Below are 21,665 nucleotides of genomic sequence, written 5' to 3' on the forward strand. Positions count from 1 at the left end.
ATTTTTTTACATAAACAGAAAAAAAAAAAAAAAACACAAGTAATTGCACACAAATAAGAGTATAATGAATCCAGGGAAGGTTTATTTTTTAAAATATGTAATCTTGAATTTTTCTTTGAACCATGCGAGATTGTCTTTTCTTCACAGCGAGGTCTCTCATCCTCTTTAATAGCAATATCTCCATAGAACTGCATTCAGACTGTTGCTCACACCATGCTATTGCAGTTTCTAGCCAGTGAAGGCCTCCACGTGTTTTTTGTACATCTTTTTTAGTTTTTCTATAACACGCTGATCCATTGGTTACAGTAGGGCTGTAACATTTTACAGTATAAACCTGACAATGAAGTTCTTGTCAATTGAATTCATGTTTTCAAGAGGAGGATGGGATGGTGCAGTATCGATAATAAACAAATATTTACCAGCTTTACCCTCATTTTCTCGATGCCTCTTCACAGCTGGAATAAAATCTTGGCTAAACCAATCCAAAAAAATGTTAAAATTCATCCAAGCATTTTTCTGTCCTTTATAAGTGCCTATCGCTATTATCATATGGTAGGCACTTTACACCTTTAAAGCATCTTGGATTCCCCAATCACCAACAATGGTAAAACATGCTGTCCACTTGCATTTGCACACACACCATAACTGTAACACACTGTTTGTTAGATTTGAAACCAGGAGCAGCCATATCATGTCATGATGCAAGTGATTTACGAGGGAATAACTTCCAATTAGGACCAGTTTCATCTGCATTGTAAATGTCATTGGAAAACCTTCTTCCTCCACCATTTTCAGAAAAGACTCTTTAAGAGCTTCTGCTTTCAGCACATCACCTGATAAAGTTTATCCTTGAATTTCAAGCTCCCTTATACCGTAGCGAGATTTGAAAATTTTCAGCCATCCTGTACTGGCTTTAAATTCAGATAGGCTTTTAAACTTTTGATTCAATTGTAATGCTTTTTCGCATAACAGAGGTCCAGAAATAGGTTTGCCTTGACATCTATTTTGTAGAAACCATAAATAAACAGCATCTTCTAATTTCTCATCACTAGTTTTTTTCATAGCTTTCCCTTTTTTTAGAACATTTTCATTGTGTAACTTTCAAGAAAACTTCAAAATTTTTTCAATTTTTCTCAGCAAGAGATATACTGGTTTCACCTTTTTCCAATCTATTAATAATTGTTATCTTGTTTTCTATTGGTAACACATTGTGGTTTCTTTTGCCTGCAGATGCTGTTATTAACACAAAGAGGCAACAGTATTAAAATTAAAAAGCAAAATGAACAATATTTTGCTTTGAAATAGCCACGAACAAAAACTCGAACATTGAGTGATTAGAAACAAAACACCTGCAATAACTTCACACTGCAGTGGTTCACAGCAGATTGAGTGAAAGTTAATTGCCTCCCCACCATGCTCCTGTTCTCACAACAGCCAACGGTACAACAGAAGACAAAGACGCAACAAGGTCATGAGTTACTGTCCTGGATCTGCACAGTAACTAAAGCAAACATTTGATTTTTAACTACTGTAATGACAAATTAAGACTATTTCTATGCTATACTGCATATATCTTTGAATAAATAATCAGAAATGAATGCATTAAGCAGCAGGAGTAATATTTCAGCATAACAACCAGTTCACTAAAGTGGATAATCGATGTCCGGATAATCAACGTTCTACTGTAGGTTTTTTTTTTTTTTTTTTACCACTTTGCAAAATATTCTGCCAGCACCCATGGTGACAGTATTGGGGTGAAATAGCTGATAAAGTAAGTAAGAAAGAAAGAACCTAAATTCTATAAAGAAAAAATAGTTGTTTATTTAGAATTTTCTCTTACATCTTCAGGTAAGCCTAATAATTTCAGAGAAATAATTAATCAAATAATAGAGGAAGGCTAGAAACTAGTAGAGGTGTAATTGTAATGGAAATGATATATTTACATATAAAAATTATGGGCCTTCCTCTGTTATTTGATGGGAGAGGGTGTAGATAATATTCAGCCCCATTAACTACCATTCAGAATAAGTTTAGAGTAGTGGTTAATATGGCTAATTACGATCTAAATTATTATAAAAAAAAAATATATATATATATATATTTTTTTTTTTTTTTTTTTCTTTTTACTCCTTAGAATTTTCCTTTGTTTGTTCAGCTGTTTAATAACAGCAGATATCAGTATTAGTAGAGGGATAAGATTCAAGAAAGCATCAGCAAAAAAAAAAAAAAAAAAATCCCCTTTTCACCCATCTATTCACTCCAAAAGTTTGTCTAGTTCTGCCTTGAATTTATTTAAGCTGTCAACTTCCACAACAGATGGAAGTTTGTTCCAGCAATCAACCACCCACTGACTAAAGGCAAATTTCCATCTAAAGCTCAGTGCTGATAGGATTCTAAAGGCAGAATCCCATCAGCACTGAGCTTGCTCACACCACTCAAGGCCTTATACACTTTAATCAGATCATCTTGCAGGTGTCTAGTAGGCACCTCAGAAGTGTAATCCTGTGGAAGATTGGCATAAAGTGTTAGTCTTAGTTGTTATTCTAAATATTATCATTTTGAGAGTAACAAGTCAGAAGGTCATTTTGCTGCCCTCTGACTTGTGTCACATGAACCTGAATGATACATTTTTATATTTTAATTTTTTTTAGTGGGGGAACCCCCCACATCCCCTTCTAATAATCAAAAGGTGTAACAGAAATTATATTATATTATTTTATTATCTAAAATCAAATTAATAACAAAACCATCATTTATATATTTGATTATAAACAACATTTCCAATTTTGTTTTTTGATTCATTTTCCGTTAATACAAAGATTTTTAGCTGCCTTCACTCTACTTAATGTAACGTACAATTGTCCATGCGAAAAACATGGTGATTTTAAGCCAACACCATCCTCAGATAACGTTTGACCTTGACTTTTGTTTATTGTCATACTAAAAGCCAATTTCACAGGAAACTGTGTTCGTTGAAAAATGAAGTTATATCTTCTTCGTTTGAATACATATGAATGCGTAGAATATATGCTTTCGATCCAGCTCTGTCACCTGTGACATGTTCACAAACCAAACATTTCTTCGTTATTTCCACTACACGTAGTCTTGTACCATTGCAAATTCCATTTTTTATATCTAAGTTTCTTAAAATCATAACAATTGCATTTACTTTAAAAGTAGTTTATACAGAGGTAAAAATGAAAGCTCAAAAAGAATAAAGTGTTTCGGGTGTTACAGAGTTGTATTCTTCAGCATTACAACTATCTGGCATAATTTGGTCTGATGAATAAACTATTTTTAATTCTCCTGGAATCTTAATTTTGGATAAAATTTTTTCATTCAGCGAAAAGTATTATTTTTTGCGGCTAAATTGAAACTTTTCTTCCAAAAGAGTTTCGATACTTCCAAAAATGCCATGTATTAAATTTCCTGAACTGCGAATATTTTCAGGAGTCTCTATTTGAGCATTTTCGTCTTTTACCATTTTATCATTTTTGATGATTTTTTTCTTTTTTATCGATGATTGCAGTTTCAGTAGAGCCATCAACAATTTGTGATTCATTTTTTTTTGCTCTTTTCGTATTTTTCTTTTCTTAATTGTGAAGCCTTTAACTTATTATAATCACTTTGTTTTCTTCGATATCAGGATTTTTAAGTGCTGCTTCATACTCTTCAATATCTTTTCTTTTCTTCTCAGCCTTTCTGATACAATCTTTCTCTTTTTTATTACTGCCATTATTAGCAACATTGCTAATATCTTAAGAAACTTTTGAAAAAATTGAATCGTTGCCTTGAGACATGTAGAATTCTAAAATTAAACCCCACAATTAACAATGACCGAACTGTCAACACTGTGTGACGTCATAACGCTACTAAACGATATCAGATAATGAGACATCCTGTGCATGGGCGTCCAAAGAAAATTTTCCAGATAAATTTTTATTTAATTATTTAATTTTTTAAATAATTATTTAATTATACAAGTAGATTATAGAATACAGTATTGCATCAATAAAAAAACACATACATAATGTAAATAAATTTACAATATAAAGGAAACAAGAATTAATATATATATATATATATATATTTTAAAAGAATCTCGCTCCTAGATTCTATTGTTTAGTTATTTATAAATTCTGTTCACGTATTCTATTTGCTCGCTATATATATATATATATACACACACACACAGGGTGTCTCAAAAGTATTGGTACAAACGTTTAGGGGAGGTAGGTAACATCTAAAGGAATGTGAATCGCATAGGAACCCATAACTGGAAATGTCACTGTAAGTCGGTACACGGTGCTGTTCATCAGTTTGCAAGAGGGAAAATTTCTGGTTTACTCATTCAAGCAGTAGTCGCTGCATGAAGAGCATGCATCGATATACGAACTGTGAGCTGGCAGACATGCACCTAGTGTATGGATTAGCAGAGGGCCCACATGGTGTGTGCCCCCATGCGTCACAACATCGCTTTGCAATAAATGTGTGGGCAGGTATGGTCGGTGACTGCTTAGTCGGCCCATGCCTGTTACCATCCTGCATGAACTCCGCTAAATATCGGATCTTTCTTGAACAAGTTCTACCAGGGTTACTTGGCGATGTTCCAGCAAATGTGAGACGCAACATTTGGTTTCAACATGACGGGGCGCCTGCCCATTATGGAAGGTGTGTTCGTGACCATTTGAACAGGCGTTTTGGGCGTCAATGGATTGGCCGTGGTGGTCCCGTTGCCTGGCCCCAAGGCTCACCTGATTTATCGAACCTTGATTTCTTTCTGTGGGGGGGCCCTCAAATCTATCGTGTATCAATCACCTGTGGAGACGGAAATGGATCTCGTGGCGAGATTCGTCTACACTGCTGCTACTGTCAAAGAAACTCCAGGTGTGTTCGACTGTGTCCGCCAATCCATGCTGAGTCGGTGTCACGCATGCATCGCGTCTCATGGTGGAACCTTCGAGCATCTGTTGTAACATCATGAAATGCATCCATCTCATACTCCATTGTTAATATTATGTCAAATAAATGTTTGCCATTAATTACTGTCTTGTGTCATTTCTGCTTCTTGTGCCTCTGCTACTACTTTCCCGTGATGTTTCCGGTTACGGGTTCCTATGCGATTCACATTCCTTTAGATGTTACCTACCCCCCCAAACGTTTGTACCAATATTTTTGAGACACCCTGTATATATATACACACACACACACACACACACACACACACACACACACACACACACGGTATATATAATAATAATTTCAATAATCACGTATCGTACAAAAATTGAATTCTCCGTCTATCGCTTGTAAACCTGTTGATGACATTTTCAATAAATTTCTTCTTTACCACTTCCTCTTCTAGTGGTGTCTCCATAGCCAGGTGGGCAGGAGCAGCAGTGCGTAGCGCACGCTTCTTGATTAGACCGAGGTTCGAGCCCGTGACTACCAAATACGGAGGATGCGGAAAGGTCAGGGAATGACCACCACTTATCCCCGGAGCAATATGGCCTTAGTTGCTAATGCTCCTAAAAACCAAATAACAAACAACATCCTCTTCTAGTTTCTTCGTGTGCACACTAATCATACATAAACCTGATAAGCGAGTTTCTGAGATAGTGGACACCTTAACCATGTTTTCACATGTCTCAAGGTGTGAAACGTTTTTCAATGGTACTGGTTGTAACAGGTAATGTCATACCAATAGTTATTGCTGAATTAATAGAAGGGAAATAGTCGCAATTTTCCAAAACTTCTGGTAAAGTTTGGGGAATATCAGTCGATGAACTAAAAACAGGAACACGTGTTTTATTGCTGCAACAGATAAAACACGTGTTCATGATTACCCCGCCGAGGGCCGAAACTGGCCAAACCGTAATAAAATTATAAGGCAGACAAAGCATCCCATGGTCGAGGGTGTAAGGTTACATATCTCAATCACTTTTACGATTGTAATTTGTGAATTTTTTACTCGATCCCAGGGAGGGGCAAGTGCCCCATTTGCCCCCCTCTGTAGACACCCATGTCACTGTGGTATATGCAGCTTAATTTAAGAGTGATGTGCCGAGGCGTGGTCTTTGAGACAGACCTGTCAATCACTTTATTGTAGTATGATGCAATAGCAGTTAGCCCCACCTTGAAGAAAGCAAAAAGTGTGCATGTGAAAAAGCACTATTTTCCAAAATATTCTTTTATATATAGATTATTGGAGGAATAGTAATTTTATAGCAAGACTATTTTATAATAATAATAAATACAGCAAACTGGGATACATATACACTGCTGTAACATTTATATTTGGACACCCACATATCTACATATAACTTTTATTTACAGGAAAACTAATGAGTACTGAAACCATTAGTGTTTATGATAACCTCCAGTCTCTGTGGAACACTATCCATCAATTTTTTGTGCATTATTGTGGGTACCAAAATTAACAAATTGAATACATTAATGTGGGTACCAAAATTAACAAATTTAATACATTATCGCAGGTCCCAAAATTAACAAATATCATTTGAGGTTAATATTTCTTATTTTTCTACAAATATCAATATTTTGTAAATGTCTTCTGATATTTTCCACCATTTGGCTTTCAAAGCAGCAACCAGTTTTGTTTTTGTATGGTCTCTTCTCACAGCTACCTGATGATCCAATTCATCCCAGAGGCTCTCTAGAGGATTGAGGTCAGGGCTCCAGACTGGAAAGTCCAACTTTTCAGCAATCCTGTCCTCAAACCAGTCTGTCACAATGCAAGCACTACAACATGGAATGTTGTGCTGATGATGCAGGTATGGGCCTTCCCTGATGTATTGTACATAGGTAAAGCATTACTGATCAGCATGTCTAGATAGACCTCAGCATTTGTGGTTTTGTCCAAAATAACCAATGGTCCCAGGCCAAGTCAAGAAAAAAAGCCCCATACTATGATGCTGCCAACACCAAACTTTGTTGTCAGGTAGCTTACTCTGGGCTTCTGCCACACCCAGACACGACTCTCAGAATGATAGCCCATGTACCATTATTTGCCACTTCAAAGCATAGCTTTCCACTGATCTATGGTCAAAAATGGCAGGCCTTATTCCAATATAATGGAGTAAGGCATTAGTCAGCAAGATTAGTGCTTGTGGATGGCTGTACGAGCCTGGTAATAACCCATATCATGCAGCTTCCTCTACATTGTACTGGTGCTAACATATATCCCAATCATCTCACTGAGGACCTTATGTACTGTGACAATGTTGACTGAGTCCTGCGTTCTGAATGGACGATTCTTTGCATTGCTTTCCTGTCACATTCTGTCAGCTTTGGAGGTTTTGTGAGTCATTTCGTGACTGTTTCAGCACTAATCTGCTTCCATTTGCAGATCCATTCACCAATTCTTGACCTTTGGATTTTCACTACTGTTGAAATATCACATACAGACTGGTTGCATATGTAGCACCCTATTTTCATTCCATGCTGGAAATTTGTTAACTTCATTGATCATGGCAACCTGTTGAAGGCCTACAAGCATTTATAATTATAATTGTTATAATAATTGTTTGATACGTGTTACTTGTGTAGGACTGTGTGTGTGTGTGTGTGTGTGTGTGTGTGTGTGTGTGTGTGTGTGTGTGTGTGTGTGTGTGTGTGTGTGTGTGTGTGTGTGTGTGTGTGTGTGATTATAAAAAAGTAGATATGTATGTATATAAAATGCCCTACCATCAAATATATGGACACCTGCATATCTACAAATGACCTTTAGTCTTTACAACAACCTCTAGTCTCTGTGGAACACTCTTCACCAGTTTTTTGTTAATGTCTTCTGTTATTTCCTGCTATTTGGCCTGCAACCAATTCAGCTCTGTTTTAAGGACAGTTTTCTTCATATGCACCTGATGATGCAATTCATCCAAAAGGTTCTCTATAGGATTGAGGTCAGGGCTCTGGACTGGACCATAACTTTTTGACACTCATGTCTTCAAACCAGCCTGCCCCAATGCAAACAGTATGATATGGCGCATTGTCCTGCTAATACAGAGTCTTCCCCAATGTGCTACCACTACATATAGATAATGCATTATTACCTATAAATTTGATATATTCAAAATCTTGTAAAGCAATATTTTGTTTTCCATGCATTTTGTTTGGCAAAAGCATAAGCACATCAGAATTGAATATCTGTAATTCAAAACAAGGTTTTAAGGTCAGTCATGAAAATGCAAAAAAATCATTGAACTGTTTTTTAGAATGGAAAGGTTTCGAAAAAAAATTGAAAGCTGGCAGACTCATTGACGATGTTTTGCAAAACATTATAATGACTGAAACAGAAAAATGGTAAAGCATTTTGAGAATAGTTTTAAATGTTATAATGTTTTGGGAAAAGAATAATCTTCCTCTTAGAGGATCAAATTAACAAACTGGGAATAATAATGCTGGGATATTTTTAAATTTAATTGGATTCATAAGTTCTTATAATTCCAATCTAAAGCAACATATTTCTAGTCACCAAGCACATTGTGTTAATTATTTGTCCAACAGAGTACAAAATGAGTTTATTTCACTCTTGGGTAACTATGTTCGTACTGAAATTATTTCTTGAATTAAACAGGCAAAATATTATTCTATTCCTTTTGATTGTAAGCCGGTCATGTCCCACTGCGAAAAATGGTTAAATAATAAGGTATGTGTATATTGATGATAATCAATAAAATCAATAGAGAAAAGTTTCATTGATTTTATTGAAACAAAAAAAAAAAAAATAGGAAGCAGTTTAGCCACAGAAATTTTAAATAAATTAAAAGATAATGGAAATGATATTAACAATGCTCGTGGCCAGGAATATGACAATGGGGCAAACATGTCTGACAAATACAAGGGAGTGCAAACAATTATTTCCAAAAGAAATAATTTTGCAATTTATGTTTCCTGCTCAGCCCATAATCTTAATTTGGCAAGCATACATGCTGCATGCATTACCCAAATAATGACAACGGTTTTAAAAATAACTCTTAATGGTCACACTGATACACATTGGACAACTAGAGCAGCAGCAATCAAAGCTCTATGTTCTGAGACTGAAAAATTACACCAGGTTCTAAACCAGATGGTGGAAGAAACTTCTTTAGAACTTGATCAACGAGAAATTAACAACATTCTTGCTAGAATTAATTATAATTTTGGGATACAATTTTAACTCAAGTAGATAAAGTCAATAAAGCCGTTCAGTCAAAAAATATAAATGTAACTAAAGCTTCCCAATTGTTGAAAGGGCTGGTGTTATGTGCAAAAGAAATGAAAGAACGTGAATCTGCCCACATTTTTGAAGAATGTGCCGATATTGCTAAACGCATAAATATAACAACAGAATTAAAAAAACAAACATAAAGAGGAGCAAAAATGTTACAACTTTATGAAGCCAGCAATGAGAGAATTGATTTCTCCGCTGAAAACGCATATCAAATAGAAATAAATGAGGCTTTAGATACACTCATATGTCAGCTAATCTGGAGGTATGAAAATTTAATGATATAGCCACAGGCTTCAATTTTCTCTCTGGTGCAAAAATTGAATCTATGACTGTCGTCGAATTACAAAAAGCAGCTGCCAATCTTGCATTAAAGTATGATGAAGATTTAAATGCTGTGGAAATTTTGTCGGAATTAGCAATTTTTAAAATGCTTGCTACAGCTATTTTGCCAAATGTAGGTTCGGCCACTAGCTTGGATTTGTTGAAAATTATTCAATTGTTTCCCAGCCTGGAAGTGGCATTAAGAAAACATTTAATGATTCCAGTGACAGTTGCGTCATGTGAAAGAGGTTTCAGCAAGCTGAAATTGATTAAAAACTATTTACAGTCAACATTAAGACAAAAGAAAAATTATCTGATATGGCCATTTTATCAATTGAGAGGATAATATGTAATCAAATAAATTTCGACAAAATTATTGATGACTTTTCGCCACTCAAAGTTCGCAAAATAAAATTGTAATCTGTACATATAAAAGCCGTGTGTCTTGTCTGTAATCTACTATTGTAAATTTATTAAAGAAATATTGTTTATTTATAATTAAAATTATTCTAATTTGTGATATTTTTGAGAAAACACTTGTTTCAAGTATTATAATAATACTGTTATTATTTTTGAAATGTATGATGCATAAATAAATCTGTTATATATTTATAATAAATACTGCTCATAAGAATAAAAATCACTTTAAACAGTTTTTATTTTATTTTTTTTGTAATCCTTTTATTTTTATTAAAATGTGTACCAGAAATGTATTTTAAATAAGTCATTTTTTTTAATTAAAATATTTTTTTTCAAAAAAATTTTAGGGGAGGGCACAATTTTTCATTCTTGCTTCAGATACTAATATGGCTCGGCAGGGCCCTGATCAAGGGTAAAGGGAAAGGTGTCTGCTTTCATAAGCGTGACTACAGAGGTCTCACACAGTTTTTAAATTGTGTGCAGTGGAACCAACTGATGACGTTACCATGATAAAATTCTAAATGGGAATCATACAAGGAATTAAACATAGAAGCTACGAGGCTTTTTGTACTAACTAAGAAATACTCTTCAAGGTATAGGACTAAATGGATGTCAGATGAACCAATGAGACTTGTGGCAGATATGACAAATACATGGGATGCAAATAAATTATTAAGCAACAGAAGCATATGGTAGATATAAGCTAGAGTGTAATCAAGACACAAAAGAGGTTAGGCAAGCAAAGGAAGATTACAAGAAATCCTTGGCAAAGGATGCAAAGAAAAACAGTAAAGACTTTATTTATGTAAATGCTAGAAGGAAGGGGATGAATCAGATTGGTCCATTTGATATCAATGTTTTGACTGGATGATACTGCTCAGGTATCAATCTGAATAAATATTTTGCATCTACATTCACACATGAGGAATTTTTTTAGGTAAGTGGAGGCCAAAGGTTTATCAAACTCTAACAAGGAGCCAAATGATTTTGTAATAACTGAGAGCAAAGTGGAGGATAAATTGTTGAAGTTAAGCATAAGAAAGGCACTGAAGTAGATGGAATCTATCCAGTTATATTAAAAGGGCGATAAAGGAAGTAAGCAAACCCTTAGCCATAAACATGAGAGCATCCTTATATTCAGAGGAGGTCCCCATAGACTGGAGATATGCAAATGTATTGCCAATTCACAAAGGGTGACACGAGTAATTACAGACTTGTTAGTTTAACTTCTGTTCCAGGGAAAATAATGGAGTAACTGGTTAAAGAAGTAAAGCAGGATCATCTAGACAAGGCTGCAGTAATGCAGTAAAATTCAGACACAGCATGGATTTGTTAAGAGGAAATTTTGTCTGACTAATTTGATTGGATACTGTGATGTAATCAGAAAGGAACTGGATGTAAAAAATTATTTTGATATCATATATTTCGATTTCAGGAAAGCTTTGGATACTATTGCACATGGAAGACCACTATACAAATTGGAGCAGTATGGCATTAAGGGAAAGCTACAATGGATAAAAGTATGGTTGAGTGGGAGCAGCCAGAGAGTGGTAATCAATGCGCACTGCTTGTTGTGGACCAATGTTATTAGTGGAGTCTCCCAGGGTTTGGTGTTAGACCCATTGTTGTTTTGTATATTTATCAATGATATTGATGAAGGTATATCAGGCTTAATGTTGAAGCTTGCAGATGACACAATGGTTGGCAGGGTTGTTAATGACAGTAAGCCACTGCAATAGGACCCAAAAAAGTTGGGCAGATGGGCTGAGAAGCAGTAACTGAAGTTTAACATTGACAAATACAAAGTATCGCACAAGGGTAGCAGTAATCTCAGAGAAACATGCCAACTGTGTGGTACTACACTCAGGGTGGTAGAGAATGAAAAAGACCTGGGGGTAATTGTGCAGTCAGATATGATGTTTTCTGAGAGTGCAGACAGACTGCCAGAGCAAGTCATGGGGTTTTGTAAATGATATACAGGAATTTTGCTAGCAGGAATAAGAAGGTGATTATCCCTTTGTATAAGGCAATGGTCAGGCCACACATGAGTACTGCATACAGGTATGGAGGCCTCATTTTAAGAAGGTTGTAGAGTTGCTTGAACGAGTACAGAGAAAGGCAACAAGATTAGTGAGGAGAACAAAGAGGTGCTCTTACGAAGAAAGGCTTAAGTTCTGCAAATTGCAGCATCTGGAGAATAAGTGCTTGCAAGGTGATCTGATTCAGGTGTATAAGGAATTGAGTGGTTTGAGGCAGCTCACTGCTGATGAGATTCTTCCTCTTGCTCAGATTATGAACCTGAGGGCCATAAACTCAAATTGAGGAAAGACATTTGTAGAATAGATGTGTGGAAATTTGCCTTTAACCAGCTAGTAGTTGATTGCTGTAACAAACTTACATCTGTTGTTGTGGAAGTTGACAGCTTTAATAAATTTAAGGAAGAACTGGACAAACCTTTGGAGCAAATGGACGGGTGAAATGGGAAGAATTTTTTTTTTTTTTTTTAACTGATGCTGCATAAGCTTGCTTTCTTGCATCATATGCCTCTACTAATGCTAATGGGGGGGGGTGAGATGAATGTTTTTATTCTAATTCTTTAATTGTATAAATTTTGGTTTTTTATTTTAATTACAGATTAAAGCTATTTGCCAGCTGTCAGTGAATGAAAGAACATTTGTGTAATTCATACTTGACCACAGAGGTTTTTATTTTAATTTTTTTAATTTTTAAATTCCATAATTCACTATTACTGTTCAAGAAGTGGACTAGTAATTTCATAAGTAGAATCACAATGAATGAAGCTATCAATGAATATATAATAATTGTGAAATGATATTACAAACCTTCATATTGTTCTTGGCGTCTCGAGCAGTCACTTCAGATAATCCGCCAACATAAAATGGAGGATGGACATTCATTGAATTTGCTGTTCCTGCAGATGTACCATGTATATTCTCATCATTATCAATAATTAGAGTACCGGCTTGTCCAACAAGTGAAAAATCAATTCTATGCCAGTCACCATCATTATAGGTATTCTCTGAAGAGATTACAGCAGGGCCAGTTCCACAGTTAAATACATAAAATATCTATGAATGAGAAAGTAGACAGCATCATTGAAATATCAGAAAGTTTAACATATAAGATTTTAGAAACAGCCAAAATTATTTCATATAAAGCTGTACAAGGGTGTTCATAAAGGAATTTCATAAATTGCAGAATGGGTAATAAGTAATATGATTTGCCATATAGTGCAAAGAAGCCAGAAGCTTTTGTTGCACTGGAAAATAAGATAAAAAAAAAAAAAAAAAAAAAAACAAGTAGATAAGAAAATACAAATTATATTCTTCCCTGACAGCTAACTATCCAGTTGACCTGCGAATTTATTCCAACTGCCAGCCTCAAGCATGTCCAAGGGCAACTTGTTCCAGCACTCAACGCTCGATGGCTAAAAGAAAATTTTCTACAATCTAATATAAACCTCAACCCCTGTAATTTGAATTTATAAACTCTAGTTCTGGAATTCCTAAATCTGCGAGAATTCCACTTTCATTTATTTTACTATTTCCCCAAAGAGTCTTGTAAACCCTCAATCAGTTCATCTCTGAGGTGCCTGGTTGTCAAGCTCTGTAGCCCACATAATTTAAGCCTTTCCTCATATGGTCGTCCTTCTGCCAATCTCACCATCCGAGTTGCCAGTCTTTGGACCCTTTCAAGAAGCTCAGTGTCTTTTTTTCTGATGAGGTCTCCATACTTCAACACAGTATTCCAAATGTGGTTTTTACAACTGCCTTATACACAGGACACCATGGGCTTTCCTGGCTGCCTCTTTATACTGTTCAGAAAACTGCATAACTGCCAGTAATATAACTCCCAGATCCCTTTCCTTCTCCACTGTTTTTAATTCAACCCCACCAAGCATATAATTTATTTGTGGGTTGCTATTCCCCAAGTGTAAGAGCTTGCATTTAGTAGCATAAAAACATGGCTGCGACTTCTCTGACCATCTTTGAGGTCTGTTCAAGTCATTCTGAAGGAGTGCTGCATGGCACTGATCATTAACAACTCTGCCAATCTTTATGTCATCTGCAAATTTTCGTATCATACCTTCTATCCCTTAGTCGATGTCATTTATGAAAAATGAGAAACAACAGTGATCCAAGAACTGATCCTTTAGGGACTCCACTCCTGACGTTACACTAAAAGAATATCCAGCCCTTCAGCCCTCTAGCAATCCATCTTAGAATCATACCAGTAATCCCAACCTGTTCAAGCTTATATAGTAACCTCTCATGAGGGACCGAGTCGAATGCTTTGTTGAAATCCAAATAAACTGTTGAAATTGTTCCCTAAATCTAGCTCAGAGTAACTGTGTCAAAATATCCTACTAAGTTAGTTCATCATGATTGACCCTTAACAAAGCCATGTCATGTCCTTCAGAATGCCATATCTATCCAAATGTCCATGGATTGCACTCTTAATCACTGCCTCTAAGAGTTTTCCTACCACTAAAGCCAGACTAAACTGGTCTGTAGTTACCAACTTCACACTTAAGAACTGATTTTATGTATTGGTGATACTTTGGCACTTCTCCAATCCAAAGGAATCTCTCTCTCCTGAGTCCAAAGATCTCCTCATAATTAACCTCAATGGTTCAATACACTCCCTCACTCTCCCTCAAAACTATATGCCATCAACTCTGGGAGCCTTACTTGCCTTTATGCTCAAAAGTTTTTCTAGTAAATAATCATCTGTAATTACAACATCACCAATTTCATATGCCCAGCATCACTTGCACAGTCTCTTCTCAGCATGAAGAGTCTTTCGTCAATAAGGACTGATGCAAAGTACATATTCAATTCATCTGCAACAACTGCTGAGTTATCTTCAACTTTCCCACACCCAAGGGTCCAATCTGATTAGTTTTCTTCTTTGTTAATTAATATTCACATATATGAAAAATTCCTTTTCCTCATTCTTTGCCCTCTTAGCTAATGCTTTCTCATAAGCAGCTTTAGCCTACCTGACATTATTTGTGGTACTATCACAGATCAACTTCAATACTTTTCATTGCTCTGTAACTGCCCTGCTATCTTTTTCTGCTCTAATTGACCAGCCAGCTCCACAGTCATCCATTTCAGCATCTTTCTCCTGCAATATTTTCTTAAGGGTATGTATGGGTTCATGGCTTCTGTGATTTTTGCTTTAAAAGTATTCCGTAATTCAAATGTATTCACCATCCCTCTGCAATCTGTCCAGTTCACAGCTAACATATAGCACCTTAAGCTGTCAAAGTTCCCTCTTCTGAAGTTAAAACCTGTGCCTTTACCTTTAACTACTGCAACATCTTTCTTCATCTTCCAGCTGATAATTGCACTTTCTGACAATAGTTCCTGTACTTTAAGCACTGTGATGTCATCTGAATCATTAGTAATGATGAGGTTAAGGATATTCTCACCCCCTAGTACTTTCTCTAACATGTTGGTTCAAATAATAATCATCTAGTTTATTTTAAAAAGTTTTTCCCCATCGTGAGTTTCCCTCCCACTTATTCCAATTAATCTGGGGCAGATTAACGTTAGTCATAATAAGACATTCACACTTGCTTGCTAATTCCATCTGCATGTAAAGACTCTTGTCATATTCTTCACAATATTCTGGTCTGTAGATTACTCCCACTGTCATTTTACATTTGCTTTCAACTAACTCACACCACACAGATTCTAAGCTGCCAGATGTAACTTCAGACTCGGCAAAAGCTGTTTTCACTCTCAGGCTGCTTTTGATAAGAAGCATGACCCCTCCACTCCTGTCTTCCCAATCTTTCCTAAATACATTATACTACCATAGTGGAACTTGTCATCACCAATTTCTGGGTGGCACCACGTTTCTGTTAGCCATATAATATCAGCATTAGGTGTCCTAACTAGGAGTTAAAATTCAGTCATTTTACTGACAACACTCCTGACATTATTGTAGACACAGTTGAGACTAAGTAATTTTCTTTAGTTTACTATCCTGACATGCCCCTTGAAGTTATTTATGTTTGTATCCCAAGCTTTATCTTCCCGATCATTTGAAACATTGCTGCCCTCAGAACGTGTTATCAACATTAGCTGTTGTGCCAACACACAAGAATTCATGAGTAAGTGCAAGCACTACTTTGACCCATATCATCAGATAAAATAAACACAAGCATGGATCATAAAATTCTTCCTATTTTAATTACAGCTGATGATTCTATGTACAAACAGTAAATGTTAGCCAACTGAATATTACATACAAATACAAAATTTCTTCCAGCTTCCCTATTACATGCTTGTACATACTGAACTAGTGAGCTACATTGAACACTTATTACAAATTTCCCATATAATAATCTTTTCTAATTCAGGAGAAAAAGTCCTGTGTTACACTGGTGTGCATTTTAAGAAAATTCTCTGATGGTTTACTTCCGATAAATAATCTGAACTACAATTTTAATGGAAATTTCAAGTTATTTGAAATTTGCTCAATCACATCAGAATTTTTTACAAATTCAAAAAAACAAAAAAAAAAAATATATATATATATATACAGGCATACCTCGGTTAACGTTACCTCTGATAACGAAGCTTCGATATAACGAAGTCGGCAATTTCAAGCCCCATTTAACATAAAAAAATATTCCAGTTTAATCACCTGAAATCTAAACAAACTGAAGAAATTACGGAAACCTTTGGGGCTTCTCGTGGTTGGTTCGAGAAATTTAAAAAACGGGCCAGGATTCATAGTGTAAAATTAACAGGAGAAGCTGCAAATAAGTTTCCAGAAAAACTAAAGGAAATAATTGAACGTGAAAATTTTCCAAATTTGGTGTTCAATGTTGACGAAAGCGGTTTGTTCTGGAAACGGCTACCAACAAAAAGCTTCATTTCTATTGAAGAAAAATCAGCTGCTGGGTTCAAAGCAGCCAAAGACCGTTTAGCGTTACTCTTTGGATCAAATGCGTCTGGCGATTATAAATTAAAATTGTTATTAGTTTACCATTCAGAAAATCCGAGGGCGTTAAAAGGTAACATAAAAATGAATTTACTTGTAATATGGAAAGCAAATAGAAAAGCGTGGGTTACCAAGGAGTTATTTACTGATTGGTTTGTTAACCACTTTTGTCCTGAAGTAAAACGGTATTGTCAAAAAAAAAAAGAACTTTGAAGAAAAAGCTCTTTTGTTGTTAGACAATGCTCCGGGACATCCTACTGATCTTAACACGTTGGACACATGCATTCCTGTCAAAGTTGTGTTTCTTCCAGCAAACACAACTTCCCTGATTCAACCATTGGATCAGGGAGTAATAGCATCATTTAAAGCTTATTATCTGCGTCGAACATTAAGCAGTTTAACTGAACTAGAGGATAAAGAGGAAATGACTGTTAAAACGTTTTGGAAAAACTACACCATTAAAAACGCAATTGAAAACATTGATAGTGCTTGGAAAGAAGTCACTAAGAAATGCTTAAATGGAGTTTGGCGCAAAATATGGCCAGAAGTTGTACTATAAGAAGAAAATAACATCCAAGAAATTAGAAATGAAGTTATCCAGATGGCTCAATCAATAGGTTTCGAAAATGTCGATGAAGAGGATGTTAGGAATTTATTGAATGCAGAAGATAATGGTTTTTCAGTGGAAGATTTAGAAAACCTCGTTAGCAACGAAGACAAAGATAATGAAGACGAAGTTAAAGAAGTTCCTGCCGAAAAAGTGTTAACAACCAAAGATTTAAAAAGGTGCTTAAATGACATTGAAAACGTTTTAAATTTTTTTAGTGAAAATGATCCTGATTTAGGAAGAAGTGTTATTGTTAAGCGATCAGTGTTAAATGCAATAACTCCGTATAGGCAATTGTTAAATGAAAGAGGAAAAAAGCATAAACAATCAACTTTAGACTCATATTTTAAAATGTGATTTCACTTTGTATATAAGTTGACTGTTTATTTAATAAAACTTTTCTTTGTTCGAAAAAAAAAGCTTTTCATTTTCTTTACGTAGGAACGTATCCCTATTCTGGCCATAGTATTTTTACCTCTGAAAACGAAGTTTCGCTTAACGAAGTAATTTCGTGGAACGCATCCTATTCGTTATTCGAGGTATGCCTGTATATATATATATATATATATATATTGGTGGAGGTGCTTCTAGTTCATTTTGTATTTTTACACATTTTGCAAATAGGTTAGAATGTAGCCTTGGATATTTCAGCTTTTACATATTTATATTAGCCCCAGGGGGTCATGAGTATGGGCTTGGCACACCCAGGGTCCTGAGCTGGATATCATCATTCTTCTTTTTCTTGGTGATTCCCTTCTACTTCTTTCTCTCTTGGGGTAATTCAGAAATTTTTTTGGCTGGCACAGCATAAGCCTCAGGCTTCCTTGCACTTATGGCTATTAACAATAATAATAATAATAATATCAGCATTTATATAGAAATACTGATATAAAATGTCAAAACAGAAATATCAAAGGCTACATCCTCCTGTTAAGCACAGATGGCTGCAAACTGGATTCCTTACACACTAGACTGGGTTAAACTTGTGCCTTTTTGACTTCCTTGGGTGGATAGTTTTGATGGCTGTTCTTTTTTTAATATCCAGCAGTAGTCAGCTATCATGCTGACATTCCATCCCCTTGGTACCTTTTTTTCATTTATTTTATATCCTGATGGGATCTTTCCCTCTGCTCTTCACTTAAACTACCTAAATTTTCTGGGAAATAGTTGAGATAGAGCGCAGGAAGTGTACCTTAACACTCATATTAACACTGATATCATAAGTCTCATAATCTGGGTGTTTATTTCTCAAAAAATTGTGTACTACACTTTTAGAGACAGTATAAACATCTCTTTTAGTTTGGTTCAGAGATTCTTCATATACAGAGTCTATTAGCAACCTGCTCAGATTTCAGGACTATCAAAAATTTTTGCTTGATTTTTTCATATGTAAGCAATGGAAATAATTTTGTGAAATGAACTTGAAACAATTTGACTGAAAGGATCTCTTTATTCAGGCTGTAGTTAGCCAATCTCAGGGGAGGGAGTGCGGTTTTCTCCAGCAAAGTATCAGGTGTTTTGTCCCACACAACATGCAAACTGGTCAGTGAAATTATTAAATTGTCTAAATTATGTTAAAAAAAACCAGAATGTAGTGTGCTACATTATCAAATTCGTAATTCCTGCATTTATTATCATGTCCTTCAATTCCCTCATTTTGAGCTGCAGTGAAACAAGGGTGTAAATTTTTGTACATATTTTTAATTTTTTGTATAGATGTCAATGCTGTATTAATTACAATAAAAATTGTTTTTTTATGAACTTTCAATTTATTCACTTATGACTTAAGTAACCCTTTTCAAGAGAAGTTTTTTTTAAAAATATAAGTTATTTTTTTTAAATACAGTGACATGTTAAATATCACTGAATTCAATAATTTAGCATTAGCATTAGTTGAGGCATATGATCAGCCAAGCATCAGCCAAAAAAAAAAAAAAAAACACTTCCCATTTCACCTATCTGGTCACTCCAAATGTTTGTCTAGTTCAGCTTTAAATTTATTTCATCTATATATAAACTTCCACAACAACAGATGGAAGTCTGTTACAGCAATCAACTACCTGCTGGCTAAAGGCAAACTTCTGCACATCTATTCTACAACTGTCTTTCCCCAATTTGAATCTATGCCCGCTCAGGTTCTTAATCTGAGCAAGCGGAAGTATCCCGTCAGCACTGAGTCTGCTGAAACCATTCAAGGCCTTATAAACCTCGATCAGATCACCTCAGATGCCTAGTCTCCAGATGCTGGAACTTGCTGAACTTAAGCCTTCTCTTGCCCTTCTCTGTACTCGTTCTAGCAACTCTCTACATCCTTCCTAAAATGAAGCCTCCTGATCTGTATACAGTACTCATGGTGGGGCATGACTATTGCCTTATACAAAGGGATAATCACTTCCTTGTCTCCGCTAGCAAAATTCCTATATATCATTGACAAAACTCCATGACCTGCTCTGGCAGCCCATCTGCACTGCTCAGAGAACTTCATATCTAACTGCACAATTACCCCCGGTGTTTTTCATTCTCCACCTCCCTGAGTTTAGTACTAGACAGTTGGTACGTTTCTCTGCTGCCCATATGGAGTACTTTGTATTTGTCAATGTTAAACTTCAGTTGCCAGTTCTCAGCCCATCTGCCTAACTTTTCTAGATCCTGTTGCAGTAGCATACTGTCTTTAGTGTCATTAAAACCCTGCCACCCTTTGTATAATCTCCAAACTGGTACATTAAGCCTGATATACCTTCATCAATATCATTGCTAAATACACAAAACAACAATGGGCACAACACCAGACCCAGCGGAACTATGATAATAACATTAGTCCATGTAGCGCAGTGTCCATTTATTACCATTCCTTGCCATCTTCCACTCAACCATCCCTTTATCCATTGAAGTAACTTGCCCTTGATGTCATACCGCTGTAATTTGTACAGCAGTCTTCCATGAGCAATAGTAGCAAAAGCTTTCCTGAAATCCAAGTATATGATATCAAAATTATTTTCTGCATCCAGTTCCATTGTGACCACATCGTAGTATCCAATCAAATTGGTCAGACAAGACTTCCCCTTAACAAACCCATGCTGTGTCTGAGGTAATACTGCTGTTTTGTCTAGGTGATCCTGTATCACCTCTTTAAACAATGACTCCATTATTTTTCCTGGAACAGAAGTTAAACTAACAGGTCTATAATTATTTGTGTCACACTTTGAACCCCCTTTGTGAATTGGGGAAACATTTGCACATCTCCAGTCCATGGGGATCTCCCCTGGTTCTAAGGATGCTCTCAAAATTATGGCTAATGGTTTACTTACTTCCCTTGCTACCTCCTTCATTATAACTGGATAGATTCCATCTGCCCAAGGTGTCTTTATGATTAACTTCAACAATTTCTTCTCCACTTTTGTCTCAGTTATTACAAAATCACTTAGCTCCCTGTTAAGAGTTTGATAAACTTCCTTGAATAACTGCTCATGTGTAAATGTAGATGCAAAATACTCATTTAGTTTATCAGCTACTTGAGCAGGATCATCAATAGTCAAACCATCTATGTTAAGTGGACCAATCTGATTCAACCCCTTCCTTCTAGAGTTTATATAAGTAAAGAACTTTACTTATGTAAAATTTTTCTTTGCATCCGTTGCCAAAGATTTCTTGTAATCTGCTTTTGCCTGCCCAACCTCCTTTGTGACATGGTTACAGACCAGCTTATATCTATCATAGGTTTCAGTGTCACCTGTTAAAGCCTCGTTAATTCATCCGACATCCATTTAAGCCTGAACCTTGAACAGTATTTCTTAGTTGGTATGAAAAGCCTAGTAGCTTCTAAGATTAAATCCCTGAAGGCTTCCCATTTAGAATTCACCACTGGTAACATCATCAGTTGATCCCATTGTATAGAATTTAAAAACTGTCTGAGACCACTGTAGTCACCTTTATGAAAACAAAAATCCTTCCCTTTACCCTTGATGGTAGTTACATCTTTAAGTAAATCTCACATCAGTACACTGTGATACTATCACCTAGTGGTTCCTTTATCTGCAAATTCTTAATGCATGAATAATCAATGCTGATAATCAGATCAAGGGTATTATTCCCTCTGGTTTC

General features: G+C 35.7%; 1 protein-coding gene across 1 annotated transcript in view; it reads right to left on the minus strand.

Annotated features, from left to right (window-relative positions):
* The window catches only part of LanA (laminin subunit alpha), a 1,178,005-nt gene that overhangs the window by 61,532 nt on the left and 1,094,808 nt on the right, over positions 1 to 21,665 (minus strand). Inside the window, exon 58 of the mRNA XM_090374120.1 lies at positions 12,820 to 13,065. Within this exon, the coding sequence (XP_090230246.1) occupies positions 12,820 to 13,065 (246 nt within the window). The remainder of the gene's footprint in view (positions 1 to 12,819; positions 13,066 to 21,665) is intronic.

The sequence above is a fragment of the Mastigoproctus giganteus genome, chromosome 5 (genome assembly GCF_048544385.1).
Source record: "Mastigoproctus giganteus isolate SK-2022 chromosome 5, ASM4854438v1, whole genome shotgun sequence".
Taxonomy (NCBI): domain Eukaryota; kingdom Metazoa; phylum Arthropoda; class Arachnida; order Uropygi; family Thelyphonidae; genus Mastigoproctus; species Mastigoproctus giganteus.